Source organism: Ailuropoda melanoleuca, chromosome 10 (assembly GCF_002007445.2).
Source record: "Ailuropoda melanoleuca isolate Jingjing chromosome 10, ASM200744v2, whole genome shotgun sequence".
NCBI lineage: Eukaryota > Metazoa > Chordata > Mammalia > Carnivora > Ursidae > Ailuropoda > Ailuropoda melanoleuca.
This window is the reverse complement of record NC_048227.1, coordinates 84,251,384-84,274,939: the sequence shown is the minus strand read 5'-3', so window position 1 is coordinate 84,274,939 and position 23,556 is coordinate 84,251,384. Positions and strand designations below refer to the sequence as shown.

At 42.6% G+C, this 23,556-nt stretch overlaps 1 protein-coding gene across 1 annotated transcript in view; it reads left to right on the top strand.

Moving 5' to 3' along the window:
• NHSL1 (NHS like 1) overlaps window positions 1–22,153 on the top strand; it is a 67,210-nt gene extending 45,057 nt beyond the window's left edge. Inside the window, exons 4-8 of the mRNA XM_034670785.1 lie at window positions 1,248–1,440; window positions 5,671–5,904; window positions 10,962–13,364; window positions 13,873–14,005; window positions 18,432–22,153. Coding sequence (XP_034526676.1) covers window positions 1,248–1,440; window positions 5,671–5,904; window positions 10,962–13,364; window positions 13,873–14,005; window positions 18,432–19,167 — 3,699 coding nt within the window. The 3' untranslated portion in view covers window positions 19,168–22,153. The remainder of the gene's footprint in view (window positions 1–1,247; window positions 1,441–5,670; window positions 5,905–10,961; window positions 13,365–13,872; window positions 14,006–18,431) is intronic.
• Window positions 22,154–23,556: the final 1,403 nt, after the last annotated feature.

Genomic DNA, 23,556 nt, shown 5'->3' with positions numbered 1-23,556 from the left:
ATTTCTAACTGATGTACTTCTGTAAATTTCTTACCAGTGACCTCTTAGAAACTTGCATTAAATCCAGAAAGGTGTTAATGCCTGCCTTTTAAAGATAGATGAATCCTCACAAACATAATGTTAAATGAAAGAAGTAAGTTACAAAAGAGAATGTGCACCATGATTCCCTTTGGTCAGGTAGAGGCCAACAAAGCTATGGTGTTAGAAGTCAGGAGGGTAGTAACCCTTGCTTGGGGCTGTGTGGTCTGGGGAAGGGAGTGTTGAACTGACTTGGGTGCTGGTGACACAGGGACTCCCTTGGAAAACTGTCTTAAGTGCCTTATTTCCATAGGTAGAGAAGTTAGTTGAAATGCCTTCAACACGAAGAGCAATTCTTAGACATTCATTGTATGTTATAAACTGCCATTTCCCAGTAAAAGCCAATTACCCTTATTTGGTCATCGTTGTTGTTTGTGAGCACAGTATTTCTTTTGAGTTCTTGGAGCTTCTTCATCTAAGAGCCAGCTGCCCAGCGGCCACAGTGAAGTCCGTCATAAAGTGCTTGCCAGAACTTCAGCTTTCTTGCTTATGCTTTTTAAGATGGTATGGGAAGAAAGGTATTGCAGAAGGGCTCCCCAGTTAGGATGTTAATCTGTCTCAAAACAGATACCACCAGAAATGTTTTCGTGGAATTCTGATAAGGCTCAGAGCAGAGAGCTTCAGTCAGCTTCTTGGAATTTAACAATTTCACACTGATTTTTTTCATATAAATGGTTCAGAAGAGCACACATAGTTGAGAAACAATAGCTTTATCATTTCAGAAATATTCCTTGAGGTCAGTGCCTAAAAGGAATAAGGTTGAGGCTAGAAATTACTGTGAACAAATACAATTTTAATAAAAATGGAAACTGATGGCCACAGCCATGATGATTCTCTAGGCTTCTCATGGTAAACTAAATCCGTAAGCTTTCTGACCATAGTAAATATAGGAAAAGTAGGGAGAACTGAAAAGGTATTGTGGGTCAGCAAAACCTTTTGCAGTCCTCACGGTTTCGAGATTGAGGCCACTGTGGAAATCGTATATGAAACTGGTCATGCTCAGGATGATGGGCAGTTTTCTTGCAAACCATTGCTTCGTTCTTAAATGTGACCTTTTTTTTGTTTGCTGCTTTAAATCAGTTTAAAGTTTTTTTAAAAAATAAGGTATTTTTAAATGTTTCTGCCAGCTGTTTACACACTATAACATCTTCTTCCTTTTTTCCCTGCAGTGTTCTGTTTCTTCATCAGAAGAAGAAAGACTTATTTCCATCAGGAGACCTAAAACGCCAACCTCAGGTGACTTCTCTGACCTTAATACTCAAACAAATTGGACCAAGTCACTTCCCTTGCCAACACCAGAAGAGAAGATGCGGCAGCAAGCCCAAACAGTCCAGGCTGATGTGGTTCCCATTAACATAACTGGTAAGCTTTGCTATGCAGATAGGTTTCTAAAGGCACCTGGGAGAATGACTGTGGCTTTTGTTTGTTATATGCTCTTAGTGTCTCATTTATACATTAAAAGGTAAATAGCTATATTCTGGCTTCCTGCTCTTTGATTAATGAAGGGAATACTAAAACTTACATATGTGCGTGCATATGAAATATTTCTTGCTTGTTAGAGCAGTGTGTTACCGAAGGTTGACATCATGGAATTCATCAAAAGTGTGTGGCTTTTTTTTTCATTGAATTACTTAAAATATCTTATTTTAAATATTTTATTTGAGACCATCTTCTAAACATGGTCCTGGGTAAGAAAACAATGACATGTTTCCCTTCTAAAGGACTATTTTATGAGTATATATGGAAATGAAGAAATAACAGTTTTGTGATATTTCTAAATGATAGGTTTTCCTACCTTTTTGTCTTCTCAAGTAGAAAAGGGAAAAATCCTTAAAATATCAAGTGAATTAGCAATAAAAATTACAAAAATATCGTTTTAAAGTTAATAGGATGGTAAAATTATATTTTGATCCCCATAAATTTGAATTCTACAATATTCAAATAAAAATCACTTCCGAATATAAAATTTTTAGAATATGTTATATTAAGTTGGAATATGAATATTGCCAAACATGAATTTCAAGTTCTTTTAGAATATTATGCTCAGATTTTAATCATCTGTGATATTTAAGGGAACAAATAACAAGGTACGTAAAGCTCAAAGGCAGTATTTGACAAACTTAGAGGAGTTGTTAAAAGACTAAAAGTCAGAATCTTCCTGCTTTATCAGTTGCAGAGCTCACAAAGAAGATAGGTCAGTGGTTTGGGGGGGGGTTTACCAAGTCTAAAACAGATATGTTAAGAATTAACATTGGACAGGGTGTTCAAGAGAAACAGTTTATTAATAATCATCATTGATAATTAGCCCATACAAAGCATGGCTGATAGGGCCAGAACCTAAAAAAATCAGGTGACCAATAAGGGTGAATTTTCATAAAAAGTTAGGTTGAAAACCCACAGCACCCTTGCTGTACTTCTGAAGCTATTGCTGTCGACTGCTGTTAGAAAGGTTTTTACATTTTGATAGTTACTGAAGATTTTTTAAAAACCTTACAGCTGTTTAAAAATTCCATTTAGAATAAAAATGACATCTATTTTGTATTCCAGAGAAATTTAGTAAATAAGTGCATGGATTATTTTAAATTCCATATACAATGTTCCATGTTTATTGTACTTAAGCCTAAAGGAATAGTATTCCATTTATTCCATTTTCTTTGCAAATAACATTGTTGATCTTCCCGAATGTGATTCTCAGGCACCTAAGTCATGTATTTTAAGATTATTTTTATAAATAGCTGTGTTTCAGCATAAAGTGTGTTTAATGCTTGATGGAATATGTGGACACATATTTTCTGCAAGAAAATGCATTACCTTATTGGATTGATTAAATGCAGCAGAAACATAATTATATTATATATGATTAAATGTCTCAGAAGTAGTATTAGAAGATAAGAAGATTGTGCTATGAGATATGACAGTCCTTGATGAAATTAGGATAAATGCATTATCCCGAGATTAGGAAATTTAAAGCAGAGTAACTATAGCTTCAGGAATAAAGAATTATTTGCAATGAAATGCACTGTTACAACAGTGGACAGTGCCATTTCTTTGAGCTGTAATTCTCTCCTGTTGATGACTAAGTGGATATGAATTCCATAGAGTCTAAAAGGAGTCCTTCAAATACCATAGGAAAGGTGAATGACACTAAAGAAGTGAGCAATATGAGTTATGTCAAAATGCAATTTACTTTTGAGTGATTAACACTGCAGAAATGTAATAATTAAATATAGTACCTAATTACATATTTATTGATTCATCTTCTGGATCCGTGTGTAAACATACATATATATCTATTTCATAAAGAGATGATTTTTCCAATATTCTGATACAAAGAAGCATTACATTTAAATTTTTCACTTTAGCAGTCAAATTGACATAGGCTATACAGCTTCCTGCTCTTTAAATGTTGTATTTCTGAAGCCCTAGAAGACTTTTGAGACTAAAATGTAGCTTTCCATAGGGAATTGTCATATGCTCATTTATTTGGATGAACATTGACCCTCTAGTTTGATTTTCAGTCAGGCTCAGCAGGGAGAAAAAATGTCGATAAATATACAGTTTTACATCCAGAGTGAAGCCGGCCAGGCAGAGAGGTAGACCATTAGCACAATAAGCTGCCAGCTTGAAAATCCATTTAGTCCCTTTAGTCATCGTCCTGTAGGGGCTCATAATGTTCTAGGAGTTGAAGAGAGAAAAATGTTTCAAACGAAATGTATGTATGCGTAGGTTTCACATTCTGCCATGTGGGATAACAAGTCTTCCACCTGGAAGATGGAAGATACATAGAGTACGTAAACACGCTTAAACGGTTTTGACAAACTGGCTTTGTACTGATGTCTGAGTTAGCTAAGTTTATTTCTCAGTAGTAACCATGACTAAGGCTGTTTTTTCAATGAATGGGAGTGATTCAGTTCCTCTCATCGGGTATTTATTAAATACCTACATTGTGTCAGGCATTGAACTGAGTGACACAGGGGGTGCTAAGGTATGTGAATCATGGCACCTACCCTCAAGAAATGTTCAGTCCTCCAGGAGGGTCATGATCCAAGATGGAGAGTTCGGTGCCTTTAACGGCGTATGTCTTAGATGTCCGTTCTCATGGTTTGTTTCTTAATATCCTTGGAGTTCTGGTGGTTTATCTTTTGGTTTTTTTTTTTTTTTTTAGGAAGCAGAACTAGAGAGTCAATGTAACTATCAATGTTTTGTCTGTTCTTAATGCCTTGATGTAAGGGAGTTGTTTTCCTCTGCTGCAGGAACTAATGGACCATTGAAGTCATGACCTGCCCTCACAAGCACCATATATGCTGTTGCCCATAGTGATGCATTTAGCGCAGGGATGGCACCTTGTCTCACTGTCTTCTCTCCATCATTTCTGGTTTTCTCCATTAGGAACAAAGTTGCCAGCATTTTCAAAGTTGTCAGCATTTATTTAAGTTTGTTGCTTCATAGGTGAAATGTGATTTGATCATTCAGGTCTTTTATCTTCTGTTTAGATTAGATGAGTTTCTATTTGCAGTTTATTCCTATTTAAATAGAGGGTACACTGTTTACAACATACCCACTTTGAAGGTGTGTCAATTTTGCTAAAAAGAGTGAATGTTTTTATACTTTTTTTTTTACAACATAAGAATGATGGAAGTATATAATTTGCGTATGTATATTTAAAATATTTTTTGAGGAGAATAACCATTTAATAAATACAGTACTATAAAACTTTCTTTAATTAAACTGCATAGTAATTTAAACCAGACCAATCAGTAACTGATACTGTATTATTTTATGGTTTCCCATTGGTGTGTTAATGACACAAGCTCACAATGGAGAGATTTAAAAAAAGTCTGGTGGACATGGCATTCTAGGTTTGATTGCAAAAATCACTAGAAATGTCTGAATTAAGATCAGTTGTAAAAGGTGATTATGAAACAGAGAGAAAGCAACTCAGCTTTAACAACAGCAGTGCTACTGGGTCTCATTGTGGTCAAAGTGCTTTATCATTATAAGGCTTTTTATTGGTCATGATAGTTGTATCTCACACCATAGCAGTACCACAGCCTGTCCAAATTGTCAGCCTCCCTGACTGAAAGAAAAAGCTCTTCATCCAAGAATCCTTGATTAAGTTATTTGTATCCTCACAGAAGACAAGACGTTATATTATTCTCTAGAGATAACCAAATGAACCCAATATGCCCATTGCTGTCTCATGTACGCTGATGTAAAGAGTGATTTCGGTGACCAGAGGGCCTATGTAAAACACTTCCAAAATGAACCATTTTTTAAGTAACACAGAATCACTCTTGAAGTGTGTTATTAACAGATTTGCACTTGTTACCCCAGCGCTTTTTGCAAATGAGATCAAGGTGTTTCCTTTGGAAGGACACACACCTGGAAATGAAAACAATAGCCTTATGATGATAATGTGCTTTCCTTCCCTTTTTTTTTTTTGTCCTTCAGCGTCATTCATCAACATATGACTGGCTAACATCATTATTAATACCTTCTTATCATTTTACAACAAGCTTTTGGAAGAAAGTGCATGGTGTCGGCTTGCTTGAAAATAACATTGCTTTGCTTGTTTCTACTACTCTATATTAGGGGAGAATTTCGATCGCCAGGCCAGCCTTCGGCGGTCTCTAATTTACACAGACACTCTGGTAAGACGACCGAAGAAAGTCAAAAGGAGAAAGACTATTACAGGAATCCCTGACAACATACAGAAGGAGCTAGGTATGGCTCATCAGAACTGTATTCTGTTGCCCCTCATTACTGCTCAGCATTACTACGCTAACCTCATCGTGGTGCTTATGAGATCAATACATTCTGATAGCCGTTTGGTGTCCCCAGAGGGACAGCTTCTCTCCTGAGTGAGGCACTGGGTGCAGGTCTTAACATCCCATGCAGATGATTTGTTGAATTTTGGTAAGAAGGTAACAGGAAGAAAACTGTTAACTGGGATGATGGAAATGTACAGTAATGTCCTCATCCCTGTGAGCCTGGCACATTGGGTATTTCCACAATGAAATTTCCCTTTCATTTAGATCTTAAGTTTTCATAAAACTGAAAACTCATTCCAGGACTTCAGATTGTGAGTATGGACTTCCCTAGTCGTACTGACAATGTTGGTGGCGTTTTGTCATCAAAGAGACAACAGTGTGGGGTAATTAGTAAATTTCAGTACACTAGGAAGTAGTCATTTGTGTTGGATATTGCTTTAATGACGCTTCCAGCAAAACAATTTCATAGGTTTTTGGTCAGTACTTTTCAACCTGTGATGAAAAGAGAAAAAAGATAGCTCTCCTTTTGGGGGGGACTAGTGGAGAGTGTTATTTACTTCATAATTCACTTATCCAAATTATTTCTGCTTATCTTTATGCTTTGGATAATCCTTTGTTTCTCTATTCACTTCTCTCTGGTTTTTATGTGCCCATCGGGAATGTCTACAGAGGCAACAGAGCATACTGGGTCAGGGGCAGGCACTCTGACGCCAGGCTGCGTGGATTTGAACCCTAGCTCTGCCACTTCCTCTCTGGGTGGCCTCAAGCTGGTTACTTTACCTCCCTGAGTCTACTTCCTCATTCAAATAACGTGGTTGGTGATGCTAACAGACAATAGAGTTGTTTGAGGACTTAATGAATTTATACAGGGGAAGAGCTTGGTGCCAGGTACTATATGTTTACTATATGTTACATAACAGCTGCTTTTTTTTTTTTTAAGATTTTATTTATTTATTCGACAGAGACAGCCAGTGAGAGAGGGAACACAAGAAGGGGGGAGTGGGAGAGGAAGAAGCAGGCTCATAGCGGAAGAGCCTGACGTGGGGCTGGATCCCATAACGCGGAGATCACGCCCTGAGCCGAAGGCAGACGCTTAACCGCTATAACAGCTGCTTTTATAATTATTGTAGAAAACTTAATACTACCTGTTTTGAAATTTGCGTCTTTCTCTTCAGCCAACCTATGGATTTGCTTCCTTATAGTTACTTTCATCTGATGTTTTTACTTTTATTTATTATTGAAGGTTATAGTCTAGAAACTGAGCATAATTATTTCTGAATGTGCCCAGGAGTCTTTGAGTCAATATGAGTTCATCCTGCCTATGGTGATTACCTGCTACAGCACTTGGAGGTGGCTTTGCAGCTTCCAAGGGCTACGGACCTTGTTCTGTGTGTTTCTGCCCAATGCCCCTGCTTAAATGCCTTGTCGTAGGGACGGAAGGCTCACTCTTCTTTACCTGGTATTCTCTCTCTTACTGCCATCCAGTTTTACAGTAGGTATGCTCCGCATTCCAGACTGAAGCCACAGCGAGACAAGAATAGCGATGCTTTGCTTTTGCTCTAGGTAGTTCCAGTGACCCAGATGACATACAGGTGCCCGTCTTATTCCATAACATAGGGTCTTAGCACAAACAAAGGCAAGATTGCATCCACAGGATTCATGAAATTTGTCTTTGGTTCATGCCCCTGCATCTGCTTCCAGGTCTGCCAGTCCTCCCGGATCTCATTCTTTCAGACTCTTTATTATTTTTCCTCCTTTTAGGTGACAGCTAACTGATGTGAGAAACTAGTACATAACTCTTATGTTCAGTAGATGCTTAATGGGCTAATTTCTTACAGCACCCAGGTAACATTTATATTTTAACTGATCTTGTAGGGGACATTCTTTAATGTAAAGGAGTGACTTTAAAGACAGACCCTTTGTAAGATAACAAGGTTGATATTTCGAGGTAGTCTACATTTTACTGGCTGTACAACCAAATAGGTAGTTTGGGATGGCTTTGTGCAAAGAGTTTAAGAATAGTTTGGCCCAGGTAAAGATATACATACACATAAGTATTCAATAGGAATTCTCTCAGTGTATCCCCCCCACACTATATATATATATATAATATGATTTCTAGAACCTCAGAGATATTGAACTTTTTATCACTTTTATTACTGAACCAACCAGTATGGAGCCAATAACTCAGTTGCCTCTTTGACCTTACTAGAATGATCTGATCAGCTAGGTAAATCATGTCTTCTATAATTTTAATTTTAAATCAGTGATTGAGACCCCAGGGCCCATGTTCATTTCTCTTTTGCATGTAACAAAGAAACACCAGTAATGCCGGAGGAAAGAAAACAGCTTTCTCCATATCATTGCATTGTGATTGCCAAACAGGAGACAGTTGATGTCATTTCATAGTCGATGACATAACCTGGATCCTAGTCTCAGTATCTAAGTTAGAGCTACTTAAAAAGAAAGAAAGAAAAGAAAGAAAAGAAAAGAAAAACAAACAACTGCCATTGTAGAGATAAGCTTGTTAGAAGGATTGATAGAGTAAGGGAAAATAACATTTAAATACAGTAACATTTAACAGAAAATTTGGATCATATATTTTTCTTCATTTTATGACTTCTGATTGATCTTGACCTTTCTCCCCAATCTTTTGTACTTACAGTGTCTGGTGTTTCAAAGCTTTGTACTACCTAACTAATGATTCTCAAAAATAGACAGTATTTTCCTTAAAAATTAGTCTTTTCTAGATATGAAACATGGGGAAGTATGGCCAAGTCAGACAAATTAGATAAAAAGAGAAGTGATTATCTGAAAAGAAAACATTCACTAGGAAAGATACTTGCTATCCAGTAGACCTTGCCCAAGTTGTTGGGGATTTGGATTTTTAAAAATCTAACCAGAGATTCTTCCAGAATTAGAGAGTTGATTCTGCTTAATTCTATGCAGTTTTCAGTTCAGAATCCATAAATAGTGGACTCTAGAGGTGAGCCACTTTACGGTGCTAAGTCAAGGTATAATATTTACTGTTTCAAGCAGTTTGTGGCTTATAATTTGTTGCCTTCCATTTAAATGAATCAGACAAAATTTCTAATTTTTTCCTATACTCCTACTATCTTAAATGTACATAGAAACATATTTGAACAAACCATCATGAGTTTTCATATTCTAGAATCGGATAGGATCATTTTGTTTTTATATAATTATATTTGGCTACGGAATAGTTTGGATATCCTGGAACAATATCTCTTCCCCAAGCAGAAAAAGCTTCATTTAAAGGAATCACCTTCTTGGGGTACCTGGGTGGCTCTGTCGGTGAGGCGTTTGCCTTTGGTTCAGGTTGTGATCACAGGGTTCCTGGATCAAGCCCTGAAGAAGGCACCCTGCTCAGTGAGGAGTATGCATCTCCCTCTCCCCTTGGCTCACTCTCTCCTTCTCTCTCTGTCTGTCAAATAAATAAAATCTTTTTTAAAAAATAAAATAAAGGAATCCCCTTCTGAATAATTATTGATAGTTTGTACTGAGAACATTAAGAAGAACATAAGACCAGACACAACTTTTTAAAAACCCATGTATTAAACCTTAAATTAACTAACCTGTAGATATCTGTCGTCATTGATCACATGTTTTTTAAAAATTGGACATCCCCTTGTAGTATTATGTAATAAGTTAAAAATACATTATTTCTTTATATTATAGTAAAATCAGATACATCCCACCAAGATTTTTAGCAGTACCTCAGAGGTCTGTATTTGTTCGCAGATCTCTTTTTATAGTCTATTTCTGTTATTTAATTCTAGTCGAGATAGCATTCATTTGTGTCCCGTAATATGCAACACTTTTTGTACTATGAAAATATTAGAGGATCTGTTTTGGGAATAGAACTTAAGTGGTCCCTCTGATCGATGATTTGTGAGTTGTTTTTTACATGTTTTTTAAAGGTCTTCAGAAAAATGTTATTTTAATAAGAAAGTTGTGCTGGACTATAGATGGTGAAGAAATGGCTATAATTCCATTTTCAGAAGTATAGAATGGTTTCATGTTCAAAATTGTTACCTAAGAGAATCGGTACATTATCGCCCTTACAGACAGTTCAAAATCTACCACTTATCTCATGCAAAAATGACTGCAATTTTGAAAGAAAAAGCTGTTAAAATCCATTGTTGAATGGAATAAGGTATCTTGAATATTTGGAGCCAAACTGGTGCAAACTGATACAGCCATACAAGTCAGTTTCCCACCATCTGAAATCCCAAGTGGCAAAAACTTCATCTTTTGTGTTCTTTCCTCAAAGTGGATTTTTCTCCTGCTCTTGCCCATCGGCCCACTTCCTCTCTTTCTGAGGGAGAACCTGTGTGTATGTGTGTGTCTGTCTTCAGTGAATATGCCTGGCAGAGGGTAAGGGGAGGAAATAGATGCTCTCTGCTAAAGATAGAAATATGAAAATATTCTCCATCATCAGAAGTGAAGGAATAGGCACTTTATTCCTCAGGGGATGACATCTCCTTTGTGGTTCATATAAGAACATCGCTGCCATATTTGTAATATCCTTTGCTATTCGGATGAGCAAAAGGCTTTATATCCAGTCAGGGACATGTAGTTAATTGATGCGGGATAGGGAGGGAGTTCCCAGGAATCCCGTCACCACCAGTGTCCTTGTCCAGATGAGCAGATGAGAGGCACTCAGCTTGCATTGCTCAGCAAAGCCCATGCTTGAGATTTTTTTTAAAGTTTTTGAAACAATGTAGAGAAAAACTGGTTATGCTGTTATTTTTCAAGATTTAATGTATCCTAACGGTTACTATGCATGAATTGATTTCTCTCTTTCTCTCTCTCTCTCTCTCTCTCTCCACTTTGGCTAAATTGTTGGTTTCATGATTTTTTTTTTCTTTTTTTTAAAGCTTCTGTTCCTTTCTAGGTAGCTTGAAATCTGTTATCTACACTTAAGAGTTTTTTTCTCATCCATTTCCATCTCTGGCCCTCCTCTGCTTTTTTTTTTTTTTTTTTTTTTTTTTTTTTTTTTTTTTTAATTTAAACATACCTACCCTCAGTTTGGTTGTAAAGCTCCAAGAAATGAATAGCCCTAATTTGAGGAGATGCTCACTGGATCAGTTCCTGCTGCAGCAAATCGGGAGAATGGATCCCAAGCCATGAGCTATAACTATAAAAACAACCTGAGCTCCCCAGTGCACGCCCAGGATGTGGATGGCAAGAGCGAGTCCAGTCATTCAGGAGGCACGGGGCCTGGTAGCTCAGAGCCTTGGGAATACGGTGCCTCTGGTAACGGGCAGGCATCCCCACTGAAAGCACACTTGGCAACTCCTGGCCACTCCACTCCCGGAAGTAACGTGAGCAGCGGCAGTCTGGACCAAACATCCACCAAAGATGATGCCAGGTCCCTGTATTCAGAGGAGCACGATGGCTACTACATGGCTATGCACCCCGGCCTGGGAGACGGATCTGGAAGCCAGTACAGTAGCGACGGCTTTGGGAACCCCAGGCACAGTGTGGTCAATGTTTTTGATGGGAGAGCTCAGAAAAATCAGGGGGACCGGTCACATTACCATGACAAGTCCCTTTCGCGAAACATCTCTTTGAAGAAAGCGAAGAAGCCACCTCTGCCACCCTCTCGGACAGACTCCCTGCGCAGGATCCCCAAGAAGGGCATCCAGTCCAACGGGCAGGCGCTGAACGAGAGCCTGATCGCCTCGCTCCAGCACTCGCTGCAGCTGAACCTCCCAGGCAAGGGCGGCAGCTCGCCCTCCCAGAGCCCCTGCAGTGACTTCGAAGAGCCCTGGCTGCCTCGCTCCCGCAGCCAGAGCACTGTGAGCGCGGGCAGCAGCATGACCTCGGCCACCGCCCCCAACGTCTACTCCCTGTGCGGGGCCACGCCGTCGCAGAGCGACACGAGCAGCGTCAGGTCCGAGTACACGGACCCTTGGGGTTACTACATTGACTACACAGGCATGCAGGAAGACCCCGGGAACCCCGGCGGGGGCTGCTCGGCCGGCAGCGGGGCGCCGGCGGGAAACGGGCCAGTCCACCACGTCCAGGAGGGAGCCAGGACCATGTTGCCCCAAGTGCCTGGTGGCTCCGTCAAACCAAAGATCACATCGCCGGAGAAGTCCCACAGAGTCACTTCTCCGTCCAGTGGGTATTCCAGCCAGTCGAATACACCCACAGCACTCACCCCTGTGCCTGTGTTTTTAAAATCAGTGTCACCAGCAAACGGGAAGGGGAAGACCAAGCCCAAGGTGCCAGAAAGGAAGTCCTCTCTGATATCATCAGTGTCCATCTCCTCATCGTCCACGTCTCTGTCTTCCAATACTTCCACGGAAGGAAGCGGGACAATGAAGAAGCTGGATTCGGTGCTGGCCTCTCCCCTTGCTGCTGCTCCATCCCCTTCTCTTCCCTCACCATGTCCAGTGGACAAGTCCCCTTTTCTTCCTCCTCCCCCACCATTAGTAGATTCCCCTGACGGCTCTCTGCCTCAGTCTCCCCTCTTCCCCCCTCCACCACCAGAAGTTCTCACTCCCTTCTCTTCCCCCACCAGCTCGTGCTTTCCTCCTCCCTCCAGGGCGCTTAGCCCCCTTACTCTGTGTGCACCTGCCTCCCTGCCGCCTCCCCCCACTTCCGTACCCTCCTCAGCTCCCCCGCCTGCCCCACCCCTTGACCCCAAATGGATGAAAGATGCCAGGCCTTCTTTCAAAAAATCTGGCCAGTCAGAGTGTTCCCGGGAGGCCTTTCGGCAGCCTTCTAACAAGGAGGAGGGCAGCAGACCCCCCATGCCCCTGATAACCACTGAAGCATTGCAGATGGTACAGTTGAGGCCCGTAAAAAAGAACTCAGGAACCGAGCAAGCACTGTTATATGAACAAGTATCTCAGGAAAAACTAACTCCGGTTGTTCCCCAGTATCATTTAAAGCCATCTGCTTTCTTGAAATCCCGAAATAGCATAAATGAAATGGAGAGTGAAAGCCAGCCTGCCTCTGTGACAAGCTCACCGCCGACTCCTGCCAAGAGCTTGAGTCAGGGTCACCAGGACGGTGCGGCCGAGCGTGGCCTCGCGAGCCGCAGCCCGGGCAGCACCGGGGAGGCAGAGGTTGGGCCCGGCCCCAGGGCCGCCCCGCTCCAGGAGCCCCCTGGCCCTTCACCCAGCAGGAAGCCACCCCCCATTTCCAAGAAGCCCAAACTGTTCCTCGTGGTGCCACCTCCGCAGAGAGATTTCACAGCGGAGCCCGCGGAGAACGTGAGCGGAGCATCCCTTAGCCCCACGCGGGGAGAGGCAACAGAGAGTTGTAGATCCAGGGCTGGTGCCGAGGAGCCGGGCTTTGGCAGCCCGGTCCTTGAGGGAGAAGCTGCAGGATCTGCGTCCCCGGGTGGAGTGAAAGCCCATGTCCCCATGGTGCAGCCCGATGTCTCGCCAGCCCCCTCGCAGGAGGAGCCAGGTGCCGAGAACAGTACAGACGGTGGAGGAAACGTGGAGAGCTGCCTGTCTCTACAGGACGGAGGGCGTGAGTATGCTTTTCTTTCTCATTCCCCTCCGACCACAGGCAGCGGAAGCAGAAGAGAGGGCTAGTGCGTGTTCCCGGGAAAGCCAGCAGCATGTGGGCTGCCCGTGCTGCCTCACACTTAGGTTACCAACTTGGCATTTTATGAAATATAAAAAAAAAAAAATCTAGGTGTCAGGATATTGTTTACTGAACGTCAGGAGACAGAGGGGTAGGGTGGTCTGCAGCAGACAGGGTACTAAATGGCGATGAGTAGTCATCTCCCTTCTAGAGAGCTGCAAAGAAATGTTACAACAAAATTTAGGAGAGATTCAGTAGTTCTAGACTTCAGCCCAAAAGAATGAGCTTTGGCTCTTGCGATCAAAATGAGAAGCAAACGACAGACCGCATTGCCTGTCCTACAGTTCTTACTTTACCAGGAGTGGCAGGGATAGCATATCAGGAAGCCTGGCTGAAGACTGGAATTCAAGTCACTTGTGCGTCCTGTGTGTGTCTGTTTGCTCCTCTGTAGCTGGGGTGCCAGAGCCCGACACAGCTGGCTCTTCCTCGGAGGCCGGTGACTTCCTTAAGGAAGAGGGGAGTGATGAGGTGATGACCCCCAGTAGACCCCGGACCACAGAAGACCTCTTTGCAGCTATTCACAGGTATATCCAAAACTCCTTCCCCTTAATTGTGATTAGCTTTACAAGTCCACCTTTCTAACTGGTTCCTCAGTTTGTCTTCCTTGAGTTTTTTTTCTGTCACGCATTAGCTCGATCATTTATTTTTAGTGTGTTTCTGTATTTTTATTTCCTCTGACTCCCAATTTCTGTTTTACTTTGTTCCACCGATTTTTATGATGACGTGGGGGACAGAGACTCCATGTGGTGCCTTCTGCTCGGCATTGCGCTTGCTGGCAAGAAAATGCAATGTGTCAGTCATATGACAGAGTGTTTACAAGACCTGGATTAGCGCAGCCGGTAGTCCAGTCCAGAATGGGCGATGCTGTGTTTTGTGAACATAAGATACACAGACCAGCTCTACAGGACTTTTTTCCTAAGGGTGTTTTTATTATTCTTTTTATTTTACAAAATTTCAGGGGGTTTTACTGCCGTTATCTTTGGCTACTTAAATGTTTCAATACAAGAGTACAATCTTTTCAAAGCAGGAGCAGAAGGAATTAATTTGTTTGTTCGTGTATACTGTTAGTGCCATCTACTGGCTTGAGAAATTGTTGGGTTTTAAAAAAAAATAGAGTAAATTTTTCAACATAACTGCCTGAACTGTTGTTACACTTTTTATATGGGGTCACCTTAGAGAACGAATATGATTTAGCGTGAAAACTATATATATTACCTTTTTCCTGGTTGTAAACAGCCTGTATTCACAACAGTGTCATTGTAAGAATAGGTAAGATTGTATATGTGCAAGTACTTTCAGCCACAGTGCTATATAAACCCTTGGCTTCCTTCTCGACTTCTTTACCACAGTATTTTCAGATAATTCTTACGAATGTCCATATGCTGCTAAGGCCTGTATACTGTGCTGAATGGAGGTCCCCTTTTCTCCTTCCTGAAACAAAGATACCTATAAAATCATTTGATTCTCTGTGTAAATAACATTGTGTCAGGACTGTTTTCCCAGTTCTTGGAATCTAACTGAAAAGGCTGTTGTGTGAGATGAAGAGCATAGGGCTGTCCTTATTTGAAATCCCCCATGCAGCATATAAATATCTAACTTGGGTGGGTGGGGGGACCAAGCTGGGGAATTAGGTGTTTGTCAAGAATTTTGTTCTTTACCTCTTGGCTCTAGTATTGGTATGATATCCCCAAAGACCCAAAAGACTGCCTCTTTAACAGCGTCTGACTGGTATCTCTGATCTCAGAAGTAAAGAGGTAAATGGTAGCCATCCTTCCTGATGGCTCAGTAAAATTAAAGAGGGCACATGATACGATGAGCACTGGGTGTTACATACAACTAATGAATCATTGAACACTGTATCAAAAACTAATGATGTACTGTACCTTGGCTAATTGAATTTAAATAAAAAAAATCAGTCAAATAAGAAAAAAGTAACAGGTAACTACTTACGAAGTTATTTCTGAGAACAGTGAAATGAAAATGCTGCATCCTTTGAAACCAACTTCAGTGGCATTTCTAGAGGTTTACACAGATGTTTCTAACTCTAACCATGCTAGACACATAATAAGCACTCAATAAACATTTTCGGAATTAAATGAAACCCATTGGAATTTAACTCTTAGGAATTCTTCCAAGCCTCGACGTCTTTCATTTAGTGTGTTATGCGCTGGGTTGCTAAACGTGTGGGCATATATATTGATAGTAGCAGTCCACGGAGAAGCCAAGGTTCTCGTTGCTCTGTGTACTAAATACTTGGTCTCAGTGAGGAACCCAACTGTTGTGCGGCCAAGTTACTATGTGCTTTTCTGAAAAATATGCCAAAGGTCGCTTCCATATTTTACTTTGGGAAGCTTCTTAAGGAACTGAGAAATTTGTGGTTGCTCCCGCTTGTGAATTCTGTCTACTGCAGATGTGGGAATCAGCCAGTCTCTGTTATTCTGTGTACATGCGATAGAAATAAAGGCCAAGTAGGGTATGGATCGCAAAGAGAGCAAGGACACCTGCTAATTTTTGTGTTAGCATTGATAATGTGTTAGCAGACATAAGAAAAATCCATCTGAAGTCTGTGATTTTTAGGGCTTTGTTTTATTTTATATTCTTTAGCACCTAAGCTAATAATTTAAAAGAAAGAGTATCTAAACCACACCACAGCTTTCAAATTTTATAATGCAAATTAATTCACTTCAGATTTAAAGCCAGATGGAAAATGTAGAACACCAGTTGAGGTGTGAAATTTTTATATTTATTGAAGTAATTAGTTTTCAAGCCAGTGTTAACTGTTTGAGCACTTTTTATAGCCATCTTCTTTAGAAATACACACACTGTGTGTGTGTGTGTGTTGTGTGTATACACACACATACGTAAATGCAGAGAATTCATATGCTTAGATTTAATTCTCACTTTGGGGGGGCAGCTGCTCTTGAGAAATAACGAAACTTTTATAAATTCCCATCTCCTCTCTTCATTTGAAATCCACAGTAAAAGACTGTAACTTGAATCAAGTGTAGCCATGGCTTGATGTGTGGATCTCAGCACACCCTCACCTTTTAAAAACCAACCAAAAAATGAGGCTACAAAGCATCCCTGCGAGAATCAGATGAACAGAGCTGCTCTTGGGAAGGAACCACTAGAGGCTGTGAGGGCGTGCAGTGTAGGTGCAAAGGTAGTCCGTCGCGTCCTAGTTCTAGTATGAAGCTGTGTGGCTTCGCTCTTTGGCCTCAGTTACCGTAATCTCTGGTCAGACCACGTGAGCTGAAGGCATTTGCAGCTCTAAGATTCTGAGATGTTATTATTTCGGTGGTTTCTNTATTATTTCGGTCGGCTGGTCATTAATGTATTCCAGAGCGCCGCTCTTTGTTGACAACGGAGCAGCGCCATTGACCCAAAGTCTCGGAGGCCAGGCTCTGCAGGCTCAAAGGGGCTGGTGCCACATCAGCTCTAGCCACCCTTCAGACTTTGTTTTCAGTCCTCACCACTTCCTGTCTTCTGCTCTGGGAGCTTCTTTTTGGCCGGAAGCATGGACAGGACTCAGGGAGCACCGAGCCCAGGGCAGCCAGGAGGGGCCCGTCTTCCCCTGTGCCTTGCTGTGTAGGCCAGGTCAAAGCAGCACTGAAGCCTGGCCTGGTGGCAGGAGGGAAGAACTGTGTTTCCCTAAAGGACAGTCAGAGTTTTGTTAAGCACACCCTCCGTGCCTGACACTTCATGGCTCTTATTTGCCTTCATTTTTATTGATAAAGTGTGAGCTCTCTACTGTCATTTCCCTTTCCAGATAGGAAACTGGATCAGAAACTTTAACTTGCCCAAGGTTACAGAGCAAGGACGGTCTAATGTGGGATCTAACCCAGGTCTTTGTGACTCCAGAGGTTCTTTATTTCACCGAATCCTCCCCAACCTGTGAGGTTAGTGTCCGTGCCCCCATTTTGCAAGCACGAAAGCGAAATTGCAGCGAAAGCGAAATTGCAGCGTAGATAAGCAGCTTGCCTGGGGTCGCACAGCCAGAAGTTGGTAGTGTTCAAATTCCGTTCTTTATCTGTCTATTTAATAGCATCCTCTTTACCTTTCCTGCTGCATACTCTAGAATTTTATAGCAAACAGAGAGAGATCTTTATTAAACGTACCGAGTTTCCTGAAAGCACCTGCACTTCGCCAAGAGATTCCTTGCAGACCGAGTTGTTACTATGGAGAGACCAGCAAGGGGCCCCTTGGCTCATCTGCTTTATTACCCCTGAGTCACTCTCAGTACAAGAGCCATGGAACAGGTTTTTAGAGCCTGAGGATAAGAAACACCTCCAGGAAGCACTTTACTTTCCCTAAAGGACCCTCCTCTTTCACATTCCACCCACATTCCTTAGATATTCTTGATTGGTTAGAGGTTTTCCGAAGTCTGTCGAGCAAAAGGATGTGGTGTGGAAGGTTCATTCAGTCTTGTTTTCTGGAAAACTAGATTTCAAAAAGTTTGACATAAGGTCTAGTCAGAGCCAAGGAAGACTAATTTTATGTCAAACTCTAGAAGGACTAAGAATACAGAGTTGTACGGTTGTTCTAGAACTGGAGGTGGGGGCTTACCTCAGGATAGGGGGTGTCCCGGGGGTTTGGCCTATCTATGAGCCAAGGGCTAGCACCAAACAAGAAAAGATAGAGTGGAAAAAATGGTGGTCAGCACTGAAATGCTCTCAGAATCAGTGCACTATAGGAGAGGTAGATAAAATATGACAATCATTAGAAACTTTTGAAGTGATCCTCACCAAAATAAGTTAATATGATGTCTGAGACTGGTTTCAAAATAATCCAGTGAGGGTGGAGATGCAGGAAAGGTGGCCGTGAGTTCATCATCATCATAGCTGGGTCAGGGGCTCACAGGATAATAACAATGAACTATTAAAGTAACTCTTAATAGTGACTGACATCCCACTGGGAATTGACCTTTATCTTAATGGTATTGAATCTCAGATCCAAGAGGAAAGTCCTTGGCCGTAAAGATTCAGATGACGATCACTCCCGAAACCATTCTCCCTCCCCTCCGGTGACACCCACCGGTGCTGCTCCCAGCCTGGCGTCCCCAAAGCAGGTGGGGTCGATTCAGAGAAGTGTCCGTAAGAGCAGCACCAGCAGCGACAACTTCAAAGCTCTGCTGCTAAAAAAGGGGAGTCGGTCAGACACCAGCGCGCGCATGTCTGCAGCCGAGATGCTGAAGAACACAGACCCTAGGTTCCAGAGGTCAAGGTCAGAGCCTTCACCAGACACCCCGGAGAGCCCATCAAGCTGCTCCCCAAGCAAGAACAGAAGGGCCCAGGAGGAGTGGGCCAAGAACGAAGGCTTGATGCCTCGGAGCCTGTCCTTTTCGGGTCCCAGGTACGGCCGCAGTCGAACGCCACCTTCCGCGGCCAGCAGCAGGTACAGTGTGAGGAACCGGATCCAGAGCAGCCCCATGACCGTCATCTCGGAAGGCGAAGGGGAGGCCGTGGAGCCTGTGGACAGCAGGGCTCACTGGGCCCTGGGCGCTGCAAGGGGGTGTTCCCTGGATGGACTGGTGGGCAGTGAGACGGACAAGGGCAGCCTGCTCTGTGGCGGGGAGCCCGCCGCCTCGCTGTCAGTACAGGGTGCTGGCCCCGCGGACGGGACCGTCGGCGCCCAGGGCACAGATCCAGCACAACAGTGTGGAGGTCCTGTGCAGGGAGAGAGCTAGGAACAAGAACGCGAATCTCCCAGGTAACACGAGGGAGGCGCACGACGCGTGGCTCTAGGAAAGCCTGACCGGTACCCTTCCCTGCCTTGCCCGTGGATCCCACTCAGCGTGCATGCTGAGGGCCCGGGCGCCGCCAGCCCGGCAGCGGAAGGCCAGCATCACGCAGGACCCACATGTCACTTGGCCTGTGGCTTAAAAGCAAGTAGAAGCTTAACTTCTGAAAGTGCTTCCTGGGGAAGATTTTTTTTTCCTTTTTTTTCCCCCCTAAATGCTGGGTGTGTGTGTGTGTGTGGAGGGGTGGGTGTGTGTGTGCATTTTGAACACTTTTTATGTTTAAAAAAATACACACACACAGCATGTACAGACGTAGGAGAAGGAAACACAAGCTGGGCAGAGTAATGGAGTCTTCTGGATGAGGTGGTCATAATTGCTTTAGAAGTATTACCTTTTGGAAATTAATGAGTTTCCGAAGAAGGGGGAGAGAGAACCGTTCCTTCTATGGAGAGGGGCCGATGCCCGGGTGCCGCCCCAGAGGACACGTGGGTGTGGGCCCCAGTGTGCTTTGGAGGTGAGCCGTGTTGTGATTAACCCAAAATGATGGGAAAGGGCTAACTGACTGGTTCAGGTACTTGGGGGGTGGGGGCTGGGGTGGGGAGGAAAGGCTTTGTTTCTTTCTTGTGAAAATGGCAAGCCTGCGAAGGTGGCATGCTGTGGGTCGGAGCCTGCTGCTTTGCAGCACAGACACACAACTCCCAGCCTGACTTTGAGACACGTGGGTCCTTCTGTATGCGGTTCCTCCTTGAGCAGCCGAGCAACGACGGTGTGCACGGACGGAGAGGGTGAGCGAGGAGGGGGCACGTGGTACCCTGCTGGAAGCTGTTTCCTGCTTATTCAATGAAATTATTTTTCAGAATTAAATTTGAAAACTTGCACTACAGAACTGTGGGTAGAGATTTTCCTTTTACGACTGTTTTTACCAGAGTTTATACTTCCATTTGGCAATTTCTTATCATTTGAAATGTCAGCATTTGCTAACTTTGGATATCCTTTTGGTTACACCAAAGAAAAAGGTATGACTATTTTTCCTTGAACTGCCTACAGTATCATGTCCTCATTTAGACAGGTTTATCAGAATCGATTATCTATTATCTTAACTTTGAAGAAAATGCTGAATAGCTCTTGTTAGTCAAATAAACTAATACAAATTGGCAGGGCTTGGCTATTAATTAGCCCTGAGAAATGAGTTTTTAGGTTAAAAAGATTTTTTTGCATCATTTGGTTTGTGAGTTTTTATATTTTTTATAAAGAATTGAGTTGGCTAATTACCTTCTAATCTTCTCCAGTTAGAATTTTAATACTTTCAGGCATGGGAGAAAAGTGTGTAAAGTATTTATTTTTATGTCCTATTCTTGTGACCTCCTTTTCCCCGCTTCCTCCCAGCTGACGTGTACGTAGACTCCTATATTTGTTGGCTAAATAAAATAAGTCTTGTCTTCTTCATTTGAAGGACCTAAGAGGACAATACTGAGACTCTTGGCCAATGCACAAGGCAGCTGCCACTGGTCATCTTTTTTGGTATAAAAATATCATCGAAAAGTTGGACTGCCCAAGCCAGATTTTCAGAGGGTTTGTTAGACATTACAACTCTAGAAACCCATTTTAGACACGTCTTTGAGACAAAAACAAGCCTAAAGAATTAAGACTTCTTCCGTTCTCTGAAGAAAACAAAACACTTCTTTTTCACACAACCAGAAATCAAGACCTAACATTCGCCTGAAGGCTAAAGGACTTTTTACCATTCAGAGCAATTGTCTACCACGTTGGGCACAAGGATCTTTTCTTCTAAATTTTAGAAAAGTGGTGTTGGCTTTTGAGTATGAAATCTTCTCATAGCTCCCTAAACGAGATTAGAATGTACATGAATATCAGGAAACCTTAACTTAATATATAAATCATTTATGTTGAAGGTATAAAGTAAACAACATTAAAACTAATTATAAAACTATTAAACCCATTTTTAAAGAAGAATTAGGTTTTAAAATTTGCTTTGAATAAAACAATTGTAAAGTAAATATCTGAACGTTATTTCTTTTTGTTTGTACATGCATTTTTGAATAATAAGATGGGTCTCCTTTCACGGAACTGTTGAGTGCTTTGCTGGATACAAACAGAACAGTAGTGAAGACCAGAAGGCGCCTGTGGGAGGTGGGGACCCAACAGAGAGGAGATAGAACATCACAGACACTGTGGATGGCGCCGTCTAAAAGGACGTATGGAAAAACAACTCTGAACAATGTCCTATGGACTCTTGAATAAAAAATGAATAATGTATTGACTGATAGTTCAGGTGATGTGGCATGTGGAGAGCTGCGAGAACTTTTCACAGGCATGCATGAAATACAGGGAGACAATCTGACTCACCCCGAAACATACGGCATCTTTAGCTTTGCTGCGGTATTCCTCTGTGAGGACTCACTGCTATTAACAGACCATATCATCTTTAAAAATTCAGTGAGCGTAGACGGGTGACCCTTCCTTATACCCTGAGACTGCAAGTGCCGGATAATCATAGGCAGAAGCCCTGGGGAGAAATTATTTCCACCTTATTTTTCCTGAGAGTTGGGGGAGAGAGAAATGACCACATGGTCTGCCAGTGGGAAGACACCTCAACTTTGGTCTGATTTCTGCCCTCCTCCTTCTGAAGAATGTTGATTGAAACCATTGCTTCTCCTGTGGGGATCTGAGTATATTCGTTTGGGGAGTCACAATGACAAGGGGAAGAAAGGCATTTCTGCATCTCGATCTTCTTCCCCCTGCCCCCCCCACCCAGCACTATCCCCGGCTCTGTGATGGGCATCCTGGTAGGACCAGTGAGGCAGGGGATTGGCTTTATTGGTTCTGCCTTAATGTGTTTTCAGCACATTAACTGAAGGTGAATAATCGTTTATGTTACTGAGATTCCATCATGAAATGAGTACAACAGGATAATATACTTGGGTAGATACTAGGATATTATCAGGGGACAGGGTTGGTAGGAGGGTCTTTTGAACAAAACATGGGCCTGACTCTTGAGGTCCGTTTGATTCTTGAGGCCTGTTTTTCTTTAATAAGCTATTCAGTTACTGTAGTATATTCTTTCAATGAGCTGCTCTAAACTACCTTCTACTCAGGCCAGCCTTTACTCACAGAAAAGGACTAGAGTAATCCGTAGTCATTTGTTCGGCAATGAAAAAGAGCCCTTTATTACAGGCTTCTAATGTGCTAGGTAAAGATGAGGGAGTCCTAAGGTTTAAAAATGTGGCTGAGAGGCTTCAGATCTAGCGAAAAAGACACGCAAACTGCGAATAGACGAAAAGGAAGGCACTCTGGGCTCCACAGCAAACCCTGTTGGGACCCAGCCCACTGTGTGTGCTCCTTTACCGTTGGAACACCTGACATTGACTCAGGCTGGCTATGCACCCAACCAGAACACTACACCTCCCAGCCTCCGCTGTAGACAGGAGGACACAGTTCTGGCCAATGAGGCATGAGCAGTAGTCTGGAAATCTCCAGGAAGGTTGCTGATACAGAGCCAGCCTCGTCCCTCGGGGCTTCCTTTCTCTTATTTCTCCCTGAATGAATGGGAGGCTAGAAGAGGAGCTGTACCCTTCCAACCTTTTAGCACCGATGGGTTGAAAGCCACGTGTTGTGGAAGGTGGAGAAGAAAGGAGCCCGGTCCATTGATTACCTCTAGAGCCACTGCACCAGCCTTGGGCTGTCTACCTCCAGGCATGCTGGGTAAGTCATTTTTCACTCACTCGCAGTTGAGGGATAAGGTTCTCAGAGGAAGGTGTCCTTGCTTCTGGTTTTTTTTTTTTTTTTTTAAGATTTTCTTTTTAAGTCCTCATGCCCGGTGTGGGGTTCGAACTCTTGAGTGAGCCAGCCATTTGCTCCAGGTGTCATTGCTTTTGACTAGGTAGATGAGGGGAGGGATTGATGATGTACCTGAACTAAGACGTTATGCGTAAGGAGGGTTTCACCAAGCAGGGGAGGCTGGCAGAAGGACACTCCAAATGGAGGGGATAGCATGAGCAAAGACACAGAGCCCAAGTGTTTAGAGGAAGCCATGTAGGTAAAATGTCTCTAGAAATACATGGTAGGACATGAGACTGGAAATGCTGTCTCCGGCAAGAATGTAGAGGGCCTGGGATGCCCTCCCAAGGAATTTGGGTTTTGTTCTATAGTATTGGGAAACAGTAAAGGTTTTATAAGAAGAATGGTATGACCTGGCTTGGTTCTTTGTGTTCTAAAGTCACACTCTTCCTTGTTGACTATATCTAATCCCATAGCATTAAAAATATATATCTGTGTGTGTGTGTGTGTATACATACATACATATATATATATATA